Consider the following 22019-nt stretch of genomic DNA (forward strand, 5'->3'; position numbering starts at 1 on the left):
AATATATGTCCATGGTCCCTTAAGAACTGATACACCAACCTCAAACCAAAACCAGCCTTCACTGTCATCCAGTTAATTCCAATTCATCGAAACCCCGCAGAACCCTGAAAAACTGTCTCCTAGGGCTGCCACAGCTGTAATCTTTACAGAAGACGACGACGTAGTCTCTCGCCTTTGGAGTTGCTGGTGCGTTTGAAATGCTGACCTTTCTATATGCAGCTGGGTACAGCTATTGCCCCACAGATCTCCATCTGATGCAGAGAACCTAAGATTCAAATACAGAGCTAGAAAGCTTCAAAGCCACTGCAACACAGATAATGTTTTCATCCAAATATAGTTTGCCACTGTCGTTGTTAGGTAGAGTCAAGTCGATGACAACTCATGGTGACCCTAAGAACAACAGAGCAGAACTCTGCCCCCTCCTGAGCGACCTTCATGATCTGTACCATGTTTGAGCACACTGTTACAGTCATTGATGGATGGTCACTAGACCCTCCATCTCATTGAGAATCTTCCTTCCTTTTGATGACTCTCTATGATAGCCTTTATTCCCCTCAGCATGATGTCTTTTTTCCAAGGACAATATACTTTAGCAGCTTGCTAGAGGAAAAGAATCTGTGATTTTGGTTTTATAGTCTCTCAGGAAATAAATGTTATCTATCACACTGAAATGGTCTTTTTGACCGTGAATCATGTCAGTTTGGAGTCTAATATGAGCCTGATCCAGGCCATAGTCTTTTCAATTGCTTGCTATGCATCAGTGAGTTAGAAAATGCTAATGATGACACAAAAAGAATAGATTACTTTTGAGTTGTGGTGCTAGAGAAGAGTACAGAACATACCCTGGACCAACAAGAAAACAATAATCTGTCCTGGAGTGGATGAATCCAGTTTATCCCTCGGAGGCAAGGATTCTGAAGTTGTGTCTCACACATCTTGGACATGTTGCCAAGGGACTTGGAAGGGTTGAGGGCAGGAGAGGAAAACCTTGGACGAGAAGGATTGACTCAGCGACTGTGGCAATGAGGCCACTGTGTCTGAAAAGGTGAGGCTGGCTCAGGATAGGGCAAGGTTCAGAGTTATTGTTCTTAGCATCACTGAGAGTTGTAGTCGATTTGAAGGCACGTAACAACAACCATTGAATGAGCTTCTGGTCCATAGAGTATCTCTGGGAACCTGAAGACTGCATGTCTCTGATGATTCAAATCCACTGATGGCTCTGTGAGAAAAGGATGGGCAATCTCTCCCTGCTGTGGCTCAGTCTTGGGAAGCTAAGGAAAAGCCAGCCATGAGTCAGAACCAATTGAATGGCTGTGAGTTGAGTGAGTACTCTTAAAGGTTTATAAATGTATGTGTGGAAGTGAATGAAGATTATTAATGTTTTCTTCACTACTAGTATTTGGCCAGCCTGACAACCCTAAAATATGTCAGCTGGAAAGGATCCGTTTTATCCCATTTTCAAAGAAGAGAGAACTGGAACCTGTCCAGCTTATCTTGCCAAAAAACCAAAATGAGAACGCAGGCTTCCTTCCAGGCTACAGGTTCTGGTCTCTTCTCTAGACCCAGTATATACTATAGATTTAAAAAACTGAAGGCTTTGGAACTTGACAATAGTGATGGCGAATTAATTAATGTCACTGAATTGTGCACTTAAAAACCTGTTAAAGTGGCAAATGTTTTCCTATATTCTTTGCTGTTGTTGTTGATGTGCTGTTGAGTCACCTACTACTCATAGCAACCCTATATACAAACAGCTCTGAACCCTGCCCTGTCCTGAGCCAGTCTCACTGACTTTGATACACTTATCTTCATTACCCTAGTTACTGTGCCAATCCATCTCACCCAGGGTCTTCCTCTCCTGTGCTGTCTCTCTACCCTCCCAAGCATGATGTCCTCCTCCAAGGACTGGTCCCCCATGGCCATGTTCCCAAAGTACAGATGGAGCTTCAAAATCCCAATCTCAAAGAAGAAACTTGGTTTCACCCTCTTCAAGACAGATTCATTTGTTCTCTTGGTGGTCCCTGGTATATGCAATACTTTTCTGCAGCATCACAACTCAAAGGCATGAATTCTTCTGTCATCCTTAGTCATTGTACAGCTCTCTAATGCATAGCAAGTAATTACGAAGATGATGGCCTGGATCAGGTGCACCTTAGTCCCTAGACTGACATCATTACTCTTTATCACTTTGGAGAGGTCCCTGACAGCAGACTTCACCAGTGTGATCTGTCTTTTGATTTCCTGACTGCTGATGCCAAGAGTGTTGACTGTGGAGCTGAGCAAGCTGAAATTGTTAGCAACCCCAATCTCTTCTCTATCTATCATTTTGCTGCATATTGGCCCAGTGGTGAGAATCTTTGTCTTTTTGCTATTGAGCCAATCCATACTGAAGACTACAGTTCTTGGATTTCTCCAGAAAAATGCTTCACATCCTCTTATCACAATAATTTTAAATTATGGACTCAGTTATTTGCAAAAATTATTATTAATTTTCTATGCACTATTTACACATATAACTCTTAAGAATTATTGTTGTATCTTACTGATTATGAAAAAGGTATCTGAGCAATCATTTAAAACATCTTGTTGAATCAGCTAATAGCATGCACAGTTTGTGATTCAAACCTAATGGGATTTTACATTTATGCTATAATCACCAGAAAATGAACTCTTTAAGCATTTCTTCACAGTAAGAACTTTCTCTCTCTAGTATTAGAGAAAACGAAAGCAAGCACCAACATGCAATGATGACTTCTGCACTGATTATTCGAGGCACTGATTTCCTGCTGTTGCTTGTTAAGAATATACACAGCACACTGTTCATGAAGGGTACTTCCAAAGGATGACATGCGCAGTGGCTTCTTAAGGGGAAAGGCTGCCCTAGGCCTGGGATGCACAGATATTCAGTTCCTGTTTGATGGTGGGATTCTTCTTTAAACTTTCTAATGTACTTTATGAGAGCTTTGGGGGCCTAATGGTTAGAAGATGTGCTGCAATAACTCAAAGACATGCAGTTCAAATCCACCAGCTGCTCGATGGGAGAAAGAGGGGTACTCTATTCCCAGAGAATTGACTGCCTCTGGAAACTAGCTGGAGGGTTGGCCAAAACTCATTTCCAGCTTGAAGGCACACAAAAACAACCACAATATACATTAGAGTGAATTCCAGTGGCTTAGAGATAGAAATGCCACAGGATACAGGACTGTACAGATCCACTGTTCACAAGGTTGCTAGCAGTATCAAGGGCATCTAACAACCACAAGTGGCAGGGAGCTGGGCTGCCAACCCAAGGGCACACAGTTTCAATCTCCCAGCCATTCCACAGGAAGAAAGATAAGAAATCTTCTCCTGAGCGATTTACTCTCTGAAAACCCACTGGAGGGTCAGCTATGAGTTGGATCTTGCTAAATGGCACAAAACAAATTGTACTATACCAGGAAGGTAGTTTTTTTACGAGGAGGGTCCAGTTCCTGGAAAAAGATAGCATATTTATACTTTGGTCTAGGGAGCACTGGTGGCTTAGTGGTTAAGGAGCTGAGCTGCTAATCCAGAGGCAAGTGGTGCAAATCCATTATGGCTTGGTAGGAAAAAGATAGGCAATCTCCTCCTGTGAGATTTACAGCCTTTGAACACCCTGCTGAAGGGTCAGGTTTGAGTTGGTTCTGACCTGATGACATGTAACAATAACAACAAAGTGGAGGATCAGGGCAGCAGCAGCGGGTCCTCAATGAGGGACTAACACAATAGCTGGAACACTAAGTGCAATCACAATAGCAACTGCATGAAGGGATAGGGTCAGGCAGTGCTTTGTTCTGTTGTGGTGCACAGGGCTGCTCTGTGTTAGAGCTGACTGACTTACATGTTAAATGGCACCTAACCACAGCAATAAATATACTTTGTCATTTTAGAAAAAGCTAAAGAAACACCCAAATCCACAGTTGCTATTAGTTAACTCTGACCCTTGATGACTCCATATGTTTCAGAATTGAATTGTGCTCCGCAAGACTTTCAAGGGTTAATTTTTCAGAAGGAGCACACCAGGTCTTTCTTCTGCAGCACCTCGAGGCAGATTCCAACTTCTAATCTTTCAGTAAGCTGCTAGTCCCTTAAGCGCACTATCCAGGATCTCCACCTAAGATTTAGAGCAGACCAACCGGGCTTAGTAATAATAATCATTGGTATCAACTGAACTCTTACTGTGTTCATGCCTTTTTCATAGACTGTCTCACTTAATTCTCACTAGGAGCCTATCAGATAGCTAATGTCATTGTCCTTGGTTTACACATAAGGAAGCAGAGGCTCAAAGAACTTACAAAATATGGTGAGAGATACACAGCTATTGACAGAATTCAGATTCAAACTAAACTGGCTCCAGAGTTCACACTCTGAACCCTAAAGCTTCACCACACCACTCTCTGAAGTTACACCTCCACAGTAAGTACCACCTATTCTTGACTGGAAGAGATCTATATTTGTTCCCATTCCAAAGAAAGGTGACCTAACTGAGTGTGGAAACTACAGAACAGTGTCATTGATTTCACATGCAAGCAAGATTCTACTGAAGATCATCCAAAAACGATTAGAACAGCACATCAACAGAGAACTGCCGGAAGTCCAGGCTGGGTTTAGAAGGGGTCGTGGTACTAGGGATATTGTTGCTGATGTTAGATGGATCTTGGCTGAAAGCAGAGAATACCAGAAGAATGTCTATCTGTGTTTCATTGATTATGCAAAGGCATTTGACTGCGTGGATCATAACAAACTGTGGCTGACTCTGAGAAGAATGGGAATCCCAGAACATTTAATTGTGCTAATGCGAAACCTATACTTGGACCAGGAGGCAGTAGTCAGAACAGAGCAGGGTAAGGGTGTACGCCAGGGATGCATCCTGTCTCCATACCTTTTCAATATGTATGCAGAGCAGATTATCCGAGAGGCTGGGCTCTATGAGGAGAATTGTGGCATCAGGATTGGTGGAAGATCTATTAACAATCTGCGTTATGCAGATGACACAACCCTGCTTGCTGAAACTGAGGAGGACCTCATGCACTTGCTGCAAAGGGTCAAGGACTGCAGCCTTCAGTATGGACTGAGGCTCAATGTCAAGAAGACAAAGATTCTCACCACTGGACCAATTGGCAGCGTCAGGATGGATGGCGAAGAGATTGAGATTGTTCACAGCTTCAGTTTGCTCGGCTCCACAGTCAACACTCTTGGCAGCAGCAGTCAGGAAATCAAAAAGCTTATCGCGATGGGAAACTCTGCTGTTAGGGACCTCTCTAAAGTACACACACACACACACACACACACACACACACACACACACACACACTTTAGTTTCCTTAAAAATCAAGCCCTGAAATATTCTGTGATGGAGGCAGTTCTTAGTAATAATGCAAGGAACACACAAAACGGGGGTAGGGAGGGAGGAGAAACATGACTTCAAGGAAATTAAAGTGATGTGTTAATTACTGCGAAATTTCTTGGCATTTGTGTATTAATACATAGACTAAGAAACTCACTCATAATTCCCAAAGTGTGTCACAACAAAATCCAGGAGCTTGCCAGTGATGTTCACAGTCAGGGTTATGGCTGGTGCAATCTCGCCCTCTGGTGACGGAAGCAGGTGGTGCTCCGACTTCACAATTGGGTATCTTGACAAAACCATAATCCTGAATGAGAATAAAAAGAAACGGGAACAACATTGTTGGTCCTAGTTTAGCATTTAGAAAGGACAACGAGTATGCTTTAGAAATGACATACCACACAAACACATATGACTGAGGAAAATTAAGAGTGATAATGTGGCAGAGAATTACATAGCATAGCTGGCTTGCTGGCTCGTTGCAGCTCTGTGATTCAGTGTGCCTTGCTGTGACATTAGCTACTACAGCTATCAAGTCTCATTTAATGAAGCATGCTGCCAACCCAAAGGCAAGTGGCTCGAATCCACCAGGTGCTCTGAGGGAGAAAGATGGGCAATCTCCTCCTGTGCCATTTACAGCCTCTGAAAATATGCTGGGGTCAGCAGTGGCACAATGTTTATATGATCGGTTGCTATGTAAAAGGTTTGTGGTTTGAATCCATTTCCTGACTCTGTGAAGATAAAAAATCTGGTAACCTACTTTGATCTAGGAAAGCCTAGGACAGTTCCACGGTGTCAAAAAGAGCGCTTCTGAGTTTGAATTGACAGAACAGCAACCAATAACAACATGGAAACACCAAATGAGCAACATTACTAGGAGAAAAATCCGTTTCATTTGCGTTGTGAGAATACATAATTTTATCAGGAAAAAAGTAAGGTAACAATCTACAAAATCATAATTAGCATTTTAAAAATTAAATTTTGCTGGACAAATATAGAAGGAAATATGTCTGATCTTATTGTAAACTAAAGTACTATGTCTGAAAGGATGAGTAGGACTCAGTCTTGGCAGCTTCTCTTCTGCAGCTTCATGTAGGATCCCCTGTGCCCTCATGTGTCCCTTCATGCAGAAGCACTTCCACAGTCGCGAGGCCTGGTTTCGTATCTCCAACTTTTCTCAGTTCTACCCTCAGCTCTGCCTCACTTACTTTGGGCACGAGGCCAGGAGAGATCAGTCCTTGGAGAAGGACATCATGCTTGGAAGGGTGGCGGGACAGCGCTGGAGAGGGAAACCCAGGTTGAGATGGATTGATACGGTCACTAGGACAATGGGGGTTGGTGTGTCAGAACTAGTGAGACTGGCTCAGGACAGGGCAGGGTACAGAGCTGCTGAACATAGGGTCACTATACATCATAGGTGACTCAATGGCACAAGACAACAATAACATACTATGACAGATTTGGAAGCAGGAGTGGCGTCCACTTCCTAAGCAATATGCCTCCAGAAACTCCATGAACTTTGATAAAGGTCAATAGTTGTAGAGGTGTATCAGGCTTTTTGTCCATAGGGTCGCTATGAGTTGTGTCCTATTTGAAGGCAATCAACAATAACAACCCTCAGTTCATATACAACTGCCTAGAGAATATCACTTGAGTGTTCAGGGACGTCTCAAACTGAACAACATCTTGCTTTCCTAGTTAGTCCTAGCCCATTAAACACCAGCATTTTCATTAATTCTATTCAGAGGAATATACTTAAACCAAAGCAAACCTACCACTACTGAGTTGATTCTGACTCATAGCAACCCTCCAAAGAGTTTCTAAGGCTGGAAAAGGATGAGTCTATCCACCTTTATCTCAAGAAGCAGCTGGTGGATTTGAACTGATGACCTTTTAGTTAGCAGACCAACATACAATGTGTTATGCCATCAGGACTCTTTTGGTCTGTACTTTAAAAATCTGTAAACATATTTTCACACAAAATCTTGCATGTAAATGCTCACAGCAGTATTAATCCTCATAGCTGCAACATGGAAACAACTCATATGTCCATCATCACTGGGTACAATGGAATATTACTCACCCATAAAAAGGAATGAAGCACTGACGTACTGGACAACTCAGTTGAATTTTAAAAATGTCCTTAATGAAAAGAAGCCAGCTATACAAGTTGTCATAGTATATGATTCCATGTATATGAAATATCTACACTAGACCTATCACTATAGATAGAAAATTAGAGAGGCCTGGCGGTCTAGTATTAATAAGCTGCAATTTAATCCAAAAGGCTTGGGGTTCAAATCAATCAGCTACTCTGAGGGAGAAGGATGGGCAATCTTCTCCCATGTAATTTACCACTTCTAAAAACTTGTTGAAGGATCAACTATGAGTTGATTCTGACTCAATAGCACACAACAATAACAACAACACCACAGTGGTCAGTGACAGAGGGGGTGGGAGTCACAATAGGTTTTAACAAATGTGCTGACCTTGGACTAGCACTTCTAAGATTGATCCCAGTTTGTGTCTTATGAACGTTATGGTTTTGGGCTTTACTCCCAGGTCTCTGATCCACCTTGAGATGATTTTTGTGTATGGTGTGAGATGTGGGTCCTGTTTCAGCTTTCTGCAGGTAGAGTCCAGTTTTGCCAACACCATTTGTTGAAGAGGTTATCATTTTCCCATTTGACAGCTTTGATTTCCTTGTTGAATATCAGTTGACCATAGATAGCTGGGTCTATTTCTGTGTTCTCAGTTCTGTTCCATTGGTCTATGTGCCTGTCATGGTACCAGCACCATGCTGTTTTGGTTACTACCACTGTGTAGTAGGTTTTGAGGTTAGGGAGTGCTATAAAATTGATGAATGGGACCTTCTGAAGATTAAATCCATGTGTGCATCAAAAATTTTTTCCAACAGAATTAAAAGAAAACCTACTGACTGGGAACAAACATTTGGTAATACCATCTCCGACAGGAGTCTTATAACAAAAGTTTACAGAATACTCCTGGACCTCCATGAGGAAAAGACTGATAAGCCAACTACAAAATGGGCAAAAGACACGGACAGAGGAAGATATTCGAATGGCAAACAGACATATGAACAAATGCTCCAAATCACTGGCAATAAGAGAGATGCAAATAAAAACCACAATGAGGTATTATCTCACTCCAGGAACAGTGGCAAAGTTTAACAGGGCAGCAAGTAATAGATGTTGGAGAGGATGTGGTGAGAAAGGAACTCTTACACGTTGTTGGTGAGATCATAAAACGGTGCAACCATTTGGCATTTCCTCAAAAAGCTGAACATAGAAATTCCATATGACCAAGTTATTCTATTACTCAAAATATGTTGTTGTTGTTGTTGTTGTGTGCCATAGAGCTGCCTGCGACTCATAGCGACCCTATGTACAACAGCCCTAAACTCTGCTCTGTCCTGTGCCAATCGCACCGTCTCCGACTCACCCATCCCAATTACCCCAGTCACTGAATTAATCCACCTCATAGGGGGCCTTCCCCTTCTGCGCTGTCCCTCCACCCTACCAAGCATGATGTCCCTCTCCAAGGACCTGTCCCTCCTTGCAACATGTCCAAAGTATGTTAGACGGAGCCTTAGAATCCTTGCCTCCACCGAGCAGCCCGGTTTGACCCTTTCCAGGATGAATCTGTTTTCCTAGCAGTCCATGGTACCCTCAATACTCTTCTCCAGCACCACAGCTCAAAGGCATCAATTCTCCTTCTATCCTCCTTGGTCACTGTCCAACTCTCTGAAGCATAACAAGTGATAGCAAAGACCATGGCCTGTATCAGACGCACCTTAGTCTCCAAAGAGACACCATTGCTCTTCAGTACTTTGGAGAGGTCCCAACAGCAGACTTTCCCATGGCAATGCGCCTTTTAATTTCCTGGCTACTGGTGCCAAGAGTGTTGACTGTGGAGCCAAGCAAACTGAAGCTGTGAACAATCTCAATCTCTTCACCATCCATCCTGATGCTGCCAATTGGCCCAGTGGTGAGAATCTTTGTCTTCTTGACATTGAGCCTCAACCCATATAAATCATCCGCCACATTTCAGGTAAACGTGGATTGCCAAGGGCGCAGCACGTGATCCGTTCGGGCCCTCCGGCCAAGAAAAAAAACTTAAAACATACCCTAAGAAAATGAGAACTGAGGCACAAATGGAAATTTGTACAACAGTGTTCACAGAAGCATAATTCACCATCACAAGAACATGGAAACAGCCCAAATGTCCAACCATAGATGAATGGATTGAGAAATTATGGTACATTCACACAGTGGAATACTATGCAGCATGCAGAAGAAATTATTTTTTTTTAATTATCACCTAACTTGGGACAGAGTGGGGAGCATTGTGCTGAGTGAACTAACTCAGTCCCACAAGGATAAATATTGTATAAAACCATTATTGTAGAATGAATATAACATCCAAGAAGGGTGGGAGAGGGTGGAAGCAGAGGGGTGAGGATGTGCAGGGGGAGGGGAAGGGTAATCATGGGGTTGTGCAATGTGATGGGGGGCATTGAGGGAAATGGAAAGAACCTATTCTTGAAAAACAACCAAATAGTCCACAGCCACCCTCAACAAGAAATCCACCTTTCAGAATCCAAACCATTTTAAAGGGTACAACTCAATGGCTCAAGTGTATTAATAGTGTTGTGTAGCCATCAGCACTATCTAGTTTCAGCATATTTCGAAATATTTTTTTATCTTTCACTAGTTTATTTACAAAATTTGGATACATTGTTTTCAAGAATAGATGATGGACATAGTTCAATGGTGATTAATTTTATCAAATATAATGCATGAAAATGATTATATGAAACATAATGTGAATGAAGAATAATAGTTTGAAACACAATCTGAATAAAGGATAGTGTGAAACACAATGTATATGAACTTTGTAAGCAAACCAATATAAAATAAAAATATATTGAAAAAAGAAGACAATGAAAGGTTAAAAAAGGGAGGGAAAGTTGACCTCCTTTTATATTGCCCAGTTCTGTCACATCAGCTCACAGGGACCTTAATGAATGACAACAGACTATGCAACCCTTCCATATTCTCCCAACCCCTATAGTGTCTGAAGCTAATGTGGCAGTCACTGTGTGAATCAACTAATTGAGGGTCTTTCTACTTTCCTTTTGCTGGTCCACTACTTTACCAAACATGATGTCTTTCTCCAGGGACTGGTCCCTCCTGCTAGCATGCCCAGAGTATGTGAGACAAAGCTTTACCTGTGCTTCTTTGCTTCTAAGGAGCACTCTGGCTGCACTTTTTCCAAAACAGATTTGTTTGTACTTTTGGGAATCTAAAGAATATTAAGTATCCACTTCCATAACACCACAAATTAAAAGTCATATATTCTGAGTCTTCCTTATTCACTGTTCCACTTTCACATTAATATGAAGCAATTAAAAGACCATGACTTGGCACAGGTGCACCCGAGTCTTTAAACTGACGTATTGCTCTTTTAGTCCTTTAAAGAGGTCCAGGGAATCAGATCTGCCCAGTGCAAATGAAATATAATTAATAATAATAATAATCTCTTGACTACTGCTTATAAGTGCATCTTCTGTGAATCCAATTAAAGTGAAATCCTTGACTACTTCAATCGTTTCTCCATTTATCATGTTGTTTATTGGCCCAGTTGTGAAGACTGTAATTTTCTTTATGTCGAGGTGTAATCCATATTGAAGGCTATAGTTGTTAAGCTTCATTGGTAAGTGCTTCAAGTTCCATTCTTTCTCCAAAAGCAAAAGTGTGTCATCTGCCTAATTCAAGTTTTTCATGTCTTCATCTTATCTGGGGAGCTCTGGAGGATTAGTGGCAAGATGCTGCACTGTAATCCCAAAGGCACATGGTTCAAATCCATTGATTTGATGGAAGGAGGATGGGAAATCTTCTCCTAGGCCATTTACTGCCTATGAAGATCTGCTGGAGGGTCAGCTATGGGTAAGTTCTGACTCAGTGTCACACAACAACATATCTTTTGTTTGTTAAAAAATTTTTACTGTGTTTCATTCATTTTTTTAATCACCCCCCATTCTACTCCCAACAAACTCAGTGATTCCATGATTTCTACTTCTCCCTTTAAATACCCCTGCTCTCACCCCTTTCTTCTTTGTGTATATCTACACACATTTTACTAACTATCCTTCTGTTTTTTTACAACATTTTTTACAGTATTTTTTCTTATGCGCCTGAGTTAGTTCACTCAACATAATTCACATTAGCCTCTCCCATGTTATATAGTATTTTTTCAAAATCAAACACAATAAATAACATCTTATCTAGAGGTTGCATTTTACTTTATACAGGACAACTTCTCAGATTATTTACTCAGCATTTAAAGTGAATAGATATTGTGAAAAGAAACACTCTGAAGTCCATCTTTTCTGATTTTAAACAAAGGATATCATTGCTGATGTCAGATGGATCACAGGTGAAAGTAGAGAGATCAAAAGGATGTCTATTTACATTTTATCGACTATGCAAACACATCTGACTGTGTAGATCACAACAAATTGTGGCTAACATTGAGAACAGGAATCCCAGAACACCTTGTTTTCATGTGAAACCTACATCTAGACCAAGAAGCAATTGTCCAAACAGAGCAAGAGGGCACTGCAGGGTTCAAAATCAAGAAAGGAGTGCATCAGGGATGTATGTTTTCTCTACACTTTTTCAATCTATTTATAAAATATTTGGGAGATCATGTGGGAGGCTGCACTTTACGAAGAAGAATTTGGCATCAGGAATGGAGGAAGACTCATCAACAATCTATATTATGCAGATAATACAATTTTGCTCACTGAAATTGAGGAGGACTTGAAGTGTTTGCTCCAGAAGGTCAAAGACTGCATCCTTCAAGATGAATTACATTTTAATATAAAGACATCAAAGATCCTTTCCAAATGGATTCAAAAGGAGAAAAGATTAAGGTTGCTAATGATTTAATCTTGCTTGGATTCACAATTTTCTTGGCACTAGCAGCGAGGAAATAAAAGTGGGGAAATGTGCTGTCAAAGATCTCTCCAGAACACTAACAAGCCACAACGTCAGTCTAGAGACTAAAGTGCTTCTGAAGAAATGATGCTTTTAAGTTGTGGTGCTGGAAAGGAGTATTGAACATACAATGAACTGCCAAGAGAAGAAACAGGTCTGTCCAGGAGAGGGTGAAACCAGTTTGCTCCTTGGAGGCTAGAATTTTGAAGCTCCATTATGCTTGCTAGGAGAGACTGGTTCTTGGAGAAAGACATCATGCTTTGAAAGGTAGAATGTTGGGGGAAGAAGACCTTGGATGAGATGAATTGACAGAGTGACTGTGGAAATTGGGTCATATGTGTCAGAGGTGATGAGGTTTGCTTAGGATAAGGCAAGGTTCAGAGCCAATGCTCATAGGGTCTCTGTGAGTCAGTTATAGTCAACTTGGCAGCACGTAATAACAACAACAACAACAACAACAAACACCTTGTTCTATTTGAACAACTACTTCTGGGTCTAAGTACAGATTCTGCATTTACACAATTAAAGCTTCTTGAAGTCCCAGTCTTCTCAATTTTACCTGTAATTTACCATGTTCTACAGAGTTGGGTTTCTTCACTTAGCCAATAAAACACAAGGAAATATCTTTTTTGTATTCTCTGCTTTCAGCCAACATGCATCTGATATAAACGATGATATCCCCTGTTCCAGGGACTCTTCTGAACCTAGCTTGAAACTCTGGCAGTTCCCTGTCAATGTACTATCTCCAGCTGCATCTTAATTGTCATCTTCAAGATTTTACATGCATGTGATAGTTACGGTAATGTTCAGAAATGCCCACACTCTGTTGAATCTCCCTTTCTGGGAGAGTAAAGGGGAAAAATGGGCACAAATATGATCTCTTCCAATTCATTGGCCTGGTAGCTAGCTTTCAAATTTCTTTGCATTAACAAGTAAGCACATTCAGAGCTGTATCTATTTGTAGAAACATTTGTTTTTGGTATTCTATCAATAGTAGGAATCTCTCATCAATTCCTTCAGTCAAGGTTGGACTCCTCTCAGTACCAAAGATTCTTGATCATATGCTATGTTTAACATGGCTGGGCATATTTTTGGTAGAGTGTGTATTCTTTCAATCTTCTTTTCCTCCCCTTCAATCTTCTTTTGATGCTTCTTGTGATATTCACATTTTGCCCATTCACAGAATGCTTTATTGAGTATTGCAACTCAAGGCTTCAATTATTCTTCACTTCCTTCAACTTGAGGAATGCGGAGCACGTTCTTTCCTTTGGTTTTGTGTCTCCAGGTCTTCGTATATTTCATTATAATATTTTGTCTTCTCAATCAGCCCTTTAAAATATTTTGTTCAATTGTCTTCCTTCATAATTTCTAATATTCATTTTAGCTTCTCTCTGTTCTAGAACAACTTTCAGAATGTCTTCTGACATCCATTTAGTCTTTTCTTTCTTTTTCTGTATTACTGGTGACCTTTTGCTTTCTTTTTTTATTATTAATTTTCATGAAAGTTTACAGAGATGTAGGGTTTTCAGTTATTTGCTGTCGCATTTTTCTCCCTGTCCCCCCAATTCACTTTTCTCCTTGATAAGTAAAAGAAAAACTCTTTCACTGCTATGCAATCCCTCCCAGACCTTTTGCTTTCTTCATGGATGATGTTCAATGCATCAAATCTATCCTAGCTGTGGTTTCTATGTTCAGATGGGATATATGCGAAGTCATATTTTGGTTCATACAGACTTGTTTTCATTTTCTTGAACTTGTTTATAAGTAAGTGACGGTGTGTTCCCCAGTCAGCCCCTTTTCTTGTTCTGACTGATACTGAGTTTCTCCACTGTCTCTTTCCACTAATATAGTTGATTTGATGCCTGTGTATTCCCCCTGGTGGTATTTACATGTATAGCAGCTGTTCCTATGTTTTTTTTAAGAGGTTTGCGATGAGTAAGTAGTTGGTTGTACAAAATTCTTTATCAGACCTCTTGCATCTTTTCTACCACCAAAGTCACATTTCCCAACTATTAACTCTTTATTTCCAACTTTTGCATGCCAATCACCAGCTATTACTATTGCATCTTGATTGTATGTTTGATCAATTTCAGACTGCAGAAGTTGGTAGAAATTGTCAATTCCTTTTTTTTTTTAAATTAACAACAAATATTTATTGAGCACTTACTTTGTGTTTTTCATTTGCACTTTCTATTTTTCTGGTATTCTTTACTTTTTTTGTCAATTTCTTAATCTTTGATGTAGTGATTGGGGGGGGAATTTGAATAGTATCATATTCACAGGTCCTTTTTGAATTTGTATGGGTATTATCTTATAGCCGACACTACTGTATCTTAAGGCTGATCTTGAAATGTTCTTTTTAATAACGAATGGGATGACATTCTGCCTCAGTTTGTCACTGCTGAACATAGTATGCTGACCATATCATTGTCTGTTGCAAAATGGCCAGTATTGGATTAATTCTGCTCACTAATGCCTAAGATATTGATTGTTATACATTTAATTTCAATTCCATTGTGACAACTTCCAATCTTACTAGACTTTGTACTTTGTACATTTAATATTCTGATTATTAATGGATGTTTGCAGCTGTGACTCTTTTTCACTCATGCCACATCAAATAAAAGGCCTTCATTGAGTGAAAGTTTCATTCCATTCCTGCTATTAAAGTCTGCTTTGAGTTTGTGTGCTTTCTAACCTGAGGGTTTCATCTTCAGATAGGAGAAGACATCAGATGATGTTCACAAGAGCCGCTATCCATCCTGCTGTTTCACCACTATTCTGAGTTTTCAATGGCCATTTTTCAGAAGTTGATGACCAGTACAACTTCCTGTCTTTAGCTTAGAAATTCCATGAAACCTGTCCACCATGGATGACCTTTTTGGTATTTGAAATGCTGGCAGTATAGTATTAAGCATCACAGAAAAATACATGATACCACAGCACAACAAATTTATAGATTAATGGTTTAACTAAAAATTCCATTGCTGTGGAGTCAGGACCAATTCATAGCTAATTCTCCTTCCAGTGGATTTTAGCAGGCTGAAAATTATTCCAGAAGTGATGGCCCATCTTTATCCCACAGAATCACTGGTGGATGCAAACTGCCTGAGAGGCATGGCCTTTGGCTTAGCAGCACAACTCCCTATCAGGTTAGAGCACCAAAAAAAAGGCTATCTTGAACCTATTGTCTTTTAGTAAGACATTTCACAGTCCTGAACCTATTCAGGAGTTCATATTTGGAAGCAGGAGTAGCATACACGTCCTAAATAACACGCCTCCAGAAACTATGAGCTTTGATAAATGTTCATGGTTGTAGAGGGGCTTCAGGCCTTTTGTTCATAGGGTCACTATGAGTCATGCTGGACTTGAAGGCAATCAACAACAACAACAAGTGATATAAATGATTAAACTAAGCAAAGGTGGATAAGAAGATGGTAGGAGATTTAAGTCATCTAGAGGTAAGTAAGGAAAAAAAGAACAGAAAAATCCTTATTTGGTCTCTATTGTATCTCTCATAATTAGGTTCTTGAGTAATTATTTGATATGCAGTGAACTCTTAAGAGTGGGAGTTGTAATCTACTCAGCCGAGTGTGTTCTACAAGGACAAAAGAGTCTGGAATACAAAAGAACTTATTTAAAAAATATGTTCCTGCTGTTTACCTTCTCCTTTAACACATCTTTATATATGGAGAAAATGAAATGTGAATGAATTAGAAAATCTCACTTTCCTGGAAAACCTCATGCAAAATTAAGGTCACAAGAAGCAGCAGGGGTGGCCCACGTACTATACAATCATGGTTTGGCCCAAGAAAGGAGGGATATTTTGAGCTGCCACCAAAACATCCCTGGAGTCTTGCTCTTAAACTTTACTTGAGCTTATTCTTATAGTTACATCTCATTAAAAATTAATTCTTTTTTTAAAAAAAATTAAACCTCTAACTTGACAGGGTGATTTTTCTGGAAGGCACATTTGAAAAGAAACTTTAAAAATACTTTGGATTACAATATCTTTCATTTTTAATAAGGTAAATCAGCCTCAAATCCACAGTTCCATTCCCAAGGTGTCGGCTGAATGGCAAAGTGTAATTTGACCTTCATTCCACCTTGAACTCCAAACCATAAGAATCTCTTTGGGAAAGCTAGCAAAAGACTCCTTCAACTGTACCCTGCTTAGAATGTTCTTCAGCAAAAGCTGAGCATGTGATACAGTAAATTGTCTGCAGCTGTATTTATACTTCTTATTCTTAAAATTGCTTTCCTCTAAAATGAAAGAGTTTGTCACTTGTAAAAATCTGTCCTTGTTCTTCATACAGGGTTTCTTAACTAGAGAGCTTTACAGAACCTTTACAGGTGGTGATTAATTTTGTAAAACATAATGTGCATGAAGAATAGTGTGAAACACAATGTATATGAACTTTGCAAGCAAACCAACAAAAAGAAAGAAAAAAATGTTCCGGCTCAGCCTCCACTTTTCATCCCATTCAACACTCTGATTTATTAGACCTGACACATAGTCCGAGCATCTAATTTTTCAGAACTCTCCAGTGACTGTCTGACTACCATTCCTGAGAACTACTGCATTGGTCTCTAACTCAGGAGTGTTCTAGCTAAGTTTTAATTGACTTTCTTGGGACTCAGAGGAAGAAGTTTCGAATGAGACACACCAATTGTGCTAAGAATTGTGCTCAGGATCTCCAGTGCAGAGGGACGCTGCACTATCAGACCCGCAATTTCCCAAGAAGCATCTCTGGGGCACATCCATTGAAGAAGGTCATGGCAATCTCAACTTTCCCCTCCACAACTGTGCTACCAGCCTTCCAGGGCTGTATTTAGGATTAATTCCTAAGGGATACTCACCCCCAAGTGTGATCCCTCGTGCTGGGACCAAAGTCAGTATAGAAACCCAACTTCTCCCCTAGCCACATGGTTAAGTCATTGTTCCCTATGAAGGGCTTAGAAGCATCGCTCTCCAAAATCGTTATGAAGTCTGCACCTGTGCCGGGGAAGAATGTGCAGAGTGATTGAACATATAATGCAAAATCAGTTATTCTTGACACTTAACCACTTTCTTCTACTCATAAATCAAAACCAAATGTGAACAACAAAGCAATTTTCCCCTTGTGTAGGGCACACTTAAAATACCCCAAAGAAGGACAAGAAAAGACAAAAAACATTAACACCCTAAAGTTTCAAATAATCATAATACTTTTCCCTAAAAACTTTCAATTATCCTAACATTTCTCAAATATACAATTTATATTCAGAAACAATACAGTCATGCATATAGCATTTTATTTTAGGGCATGTGGTAGTTATTTGTCACTGAGTCAATCCCAACTCATGACAAATTATATGGGCAGGGGACAATGGCTCCAAAGGTTTCCAGAGCTGTGCTATTCCATAAGCAGATCATTAGTCCTGGATTCTCAGCTACCTGGATGTGGGTCCAACTACCAATCTTCGGCCAGTAGTTGAGCATTTAAACCACCTAAGTCACCCAGGTAGCTATTACTGGCATAGCAGTAAGAAGAGAGGGACTAGTGGGCAGATGGGGAGTGTGTGTGAAAAAACAGGTAAGGTGCAATGGAGACTTGATGAGATGGGGTGATAAGAGTCATAGAGCAATAGTTATTCTGTAAAACACAATGTATAGAAATGATGGCATAAAACAAAGTGTGCATGAATAAAAATAAGATATATAAGTGATTATATAAAGTGAATGTATAAAACACAATTAAAAAATAAAGCATCATGTGAATAATTTTAAAAAGTTGATTTGTTTTTCAGAGCTTTGCTAGATATACCTCAGAAGTCTATAATCCAAATAAAAACTAACGGTCAAAAGAAGTTTTGCACTAACAGAGTAACCATATGGAGCCAGAAATGTCACTAGAAACACACTTGTCAGCAAGAAATTTGCAGAACCTTCTAGCCCTTTATTTTGCTCCACACTCCATGTTACCAGTCTCAAAATCCAACTCCCACATAGTTTAAACAGTACATCATAAAAAGGTGAGAGACTCAGGGTACAGAATCAAAACAAACTGGCCCTCAAACTCTTGAAAGAAAATTGCTTCACAAATGAGCATCATTCTGATCCATTTTGCCCTTTAATTTAATCCAGTACTTTTCTGGGTCCCTAATGGAAAGTTCTCAAGTGACAGGAGCCACCAGCAGGGGCAGCTCTAATAACATCGTGGGCTGAATTCCCTGCAGACCCTCAGTATGAGACTGTGTGCAGAATCCACTAAATTGCTCTCAAACATAGACAGATGTGGTTATAGAAGCTTTATCTTCCTGTAGCTGCCTTTACAAAAAGGAAACCCTTTTGAAGAGGTCAGTATACGACTCAGCAAACTCTCCTGTGACTTATGAATTTAATAAAAAGGAAAGTAATAATGGGAGTTTCTAAAAAACTAGAACTAATTTCAGTAAGACTTACCTGTGTGATTGAGCAGTTGAGCGGATCTTTCTAGATTAGACCATCCATCATTGTCATATCCAAACCTGAAAGGCCAGATGGCGACAGAGACCTCTTTTGCTGGTGCCTGAAGAATTGTTTCAATGGTAATTTATGGTGACTGTGAACAATACCAGTTTGGGTGACCCAGTTTTCTCCACCTCACTAAGCCAAAATTCCCTGTATCTCAAGCTTCAGTGAAGAAACACCCCAAACTTTTATTCTTACGTGTTGTCTAGTCAAACCTGACTCCGGGCTACCCTAAGCAGAACAAAATAAAACATTTTCCAGTCTTGTGCCATCCTCAATGTCACTGCTATGTTTAGCCCATTTTGGTAATGACTGTGTCAATCCATCTCATTAAGGCTGTTTCTCTTTTTGCTCCTGCTCTACTTTATCTTGTATGATGTCCTTCTTCAGAGACTGGTCCTTTAAGGTAACACATTTAAAGTAGTTATGATGTAGTCCTGTCATTCTCATTTGTAAGGAGAACTTATACAAAGACAAATTTGTTTGTCCTTCAAGTAGTCCATGGTATATTCCATGTTCTTCAAGACTATCACTCAAGTGGATGGTTCATCCTTATTCACTGTCCAGCTTTCACAAGCAGATGAAGTGACTGAAAATACCACAGCTTGGGTCAGGCATACCTTAGTCTTCAAAGTGACTACTTTTCTTTGTAACACTTTAAAGAAGTCTTTTGCAGCAGATTGCCTACGGAAATACATCATTTTTTTAAAGGCTGGCTTTAGAAGAGGCTGTGGCACAAGGAACAGCACATCCAAAGTTAGTTGAATCTTGGCCAAAAGCAGAGAGAACCAGATGAATGTCTATCTGTGTTTTATTGACTATACAAAGGCATTTGACAGTGTGGATCACAACAAATAGTGGCTAACCTTGAGAAGAATGGGAATCCCAGAACACTTAATTATGTTCATGCAAAACCTATACCTGGACCATGAAGTAGGAGTCAGAGCAGAGCAGGCAAACACTACATGATTCAGGATCAGGAAAGGTGTATATCAAGGATGCATTCTATCTCCATACATTTTCAACATACACACAGAGCAGATCATTTGGGAAGCTGGACTTTAGGAGGAGGAATGTGGTATCAGAATTGGAGGAAGACTCATCAACAACCTACATTATGCAGAGGGCACAACCTTGCTTGCTGAAACTGAGGAGGACATGAGGCATATGCTGCAGAAGGCTGAGGACTATAGTCTTCAATACTGATTGAAGCTCAACATCAAGAAAACAAAGATTCTCACCACTGTGTCAAACTGCAGCACTATGGTAGATGGAGAAGAAATTAAAATTGTCAACAACTTCAGTTTGATTGGTTCCACACTCTTGGAATCAGCAGTCAGGAAATCAAAAGATGAATTGCATTGGGAAAGTCTGCTGTCGGGACCTCGCTGGAATACTGAAAAGTAAGCAATTTAATGTGGAGAGTGAGTTGCGCCCGATACAGGCCAAGACCTTGGTACTTACTTAATATGTGTCAGAGAGCTGGGCAATGACTAAGTATGATAGAAGAAGAATCAATGCATTTGAGTTGTGGTGCTGAAGAAGAATATTGAACATACATACTATGGACTGTCAGGAGAGCAAATAGGTCTGTCCTGGAGAGGGTGAAGCCAGGCTGCTCTCTGGAGGCAAATATTGTGAAACTCTGTCTCACATACTTTGGGCACACAGCTAGGAGGGACCAGTTCTTGGAGAAGAACATCATGCTTGGAAGAGTAGAGGGACAGCAGAGTAGAGGAAGACTAGGATGAGATGGATTGACTCAGTGACTGGAGAAGTGGGTTTGGTCTGTCAAGAGACAATGAGATTGGCTCAGGTTGGGGCAGGTTTCAGAGTTATTATAAATAGGGTTGCTATAAGTCACAAGTGAGGCAACAGCATATAACATCAACACCCTATATCCCGTTCCTCAAGCTAAATCTAGAAGTTTGGTATAATGAGAAATCTGCCCTTCTCATCTGTCAGTATCTACTCCAGCAGCAAGTCCTATCAGTTATACCTTCAAAATATATTTTAAGTCATCTACTTCTCTCTAATGCTATTTTGACCACACTGACTGAAAAAAAGTCATAATCTAAGTGTTAACTTCTACTCGTGTCCCCCACACCAACCTCTCAAGCTTCACCCTTTCCCACTCTCCTTGCTTACGAAGCTTCAGTCATGTTAGTCACCCTGATGTTTCTGTGATGTGCTGCAATTGCTCCTACCTCATTTTTGCACATATTCCTCTCTATGAATCCTTTATTTCTGCAGAGATAGCTTTTTCATCATCTTTTCATTCTCAAATAAAATGTCATCTACTCAGAATAGTCTTCTTTAGTATAGTTATTCCCTACTCAATAATCTGATTACCTTCATAGCAGGCAACCAAAAGTGGAAAATTTCATTTACTTATTCTACCGATTTCTGCTTTTTCTATCCTGCTATAGTTTGGTGACATAGTGTGTAAAGTCAAACCTGCTGCCACATTTCTCCTCATAGACCCCAGCCTCCCAGATAATTTGTTTTGCAAATAGATTGAATAGGTATGGGGATAGGACACATCCTTGGTGTACACCCTTCCCAATTTTGAACCATGCAGTGTTTCCTTGCTCCGTTCTGACAACTGCCTCCTGGTCCACGTATAGGTTTTGTAGAAGGACAATCAAGTGTTCTGGGATTCCCATTCTTCTCAGAGTCAGTCACAATTTGTTGTGATCCACACAGTCAAATGCCTTTGCATAGTCAATGAAACACAGATAGCCATTTCTCTGGAACTCCCTGCTTTCAACCAAGATCCATCTAACAATAGCTATAATATCCCTAGTGCCATGCCCTTTTCTAAACCCAGCCTGAACTTCAGGTAGTTCTCGGTTGATGTGCTGTTCCAGTTATTTTTTGGTAATCTTCAGCAGAATCTTGCTTGCATGTGATATTAATGATATTGTTTGAAAATTTCCATACCCTGTCAGGTCACCTTTCTTTGGAATGGGAACAAATAAAGATCTCTTCCAGTCAGTTGGCCAGGTGGTTTTCCTCCAGATTTCCTGGCACAACTTGGTGAGCACATCCAAGACAGTGTCTTTTTGTTGAAATATGTCAATTAGGATTGGAGAAAGACTCAACAACTTGCATTATGCAGATGACACAACCTTGCTTG

The 22019-nt window shown here is 40.2% G+C and overlaps 1 protein-coding gene across 1 annotated transcript in view; it reads right to left on the bottom strand.

Annotated features, from left to right (window-relative positions):
* CWH43 (cell wall biogenesis 43 C-terminal homolog (S. cerevisiae)) overlaps positions 1 to 22019 on the bottom strand; it is a 116793-nt gene that overhangs the window by 36637 nt on the left and 58137 nt on the right. The window contains exons 10-12 of the mRNA XM_006894177.1: positions 18833 to 18938; positions 17248 to 17383; positions 5523 to 5672 (exon numbers count right to left, since the gene is read on the bottom strand). Of these exons, the coding sequence (XP_006894239.1) occupies positions 5523 to 5672; positions 17248 to 17383; positions 18833 to 18938 (392 nt within the window). The remainder of the gene's footprint in view (positions 1 to 5522; positions 5673 to 17247; positions 17384 to 18832; positions 18939 to 22019) is intronic.

Source organism: Elephantulus edwardii, unplaced genomic scaffold (assembly GCF_000299155.1).
Source record: "Elephantulus edwardii isolate Elephantulus edwardi_28Jun2011 unplaced genomic scaffold, EleEdw1.0 scaffold00137, whole genome shotgun sequence".
NCBI lineage: Eukaryota > Metazoa > Chordata > Mammalia > Macroscelidea > Macroscelididae > Elephantulus > Elephantulus edwardii.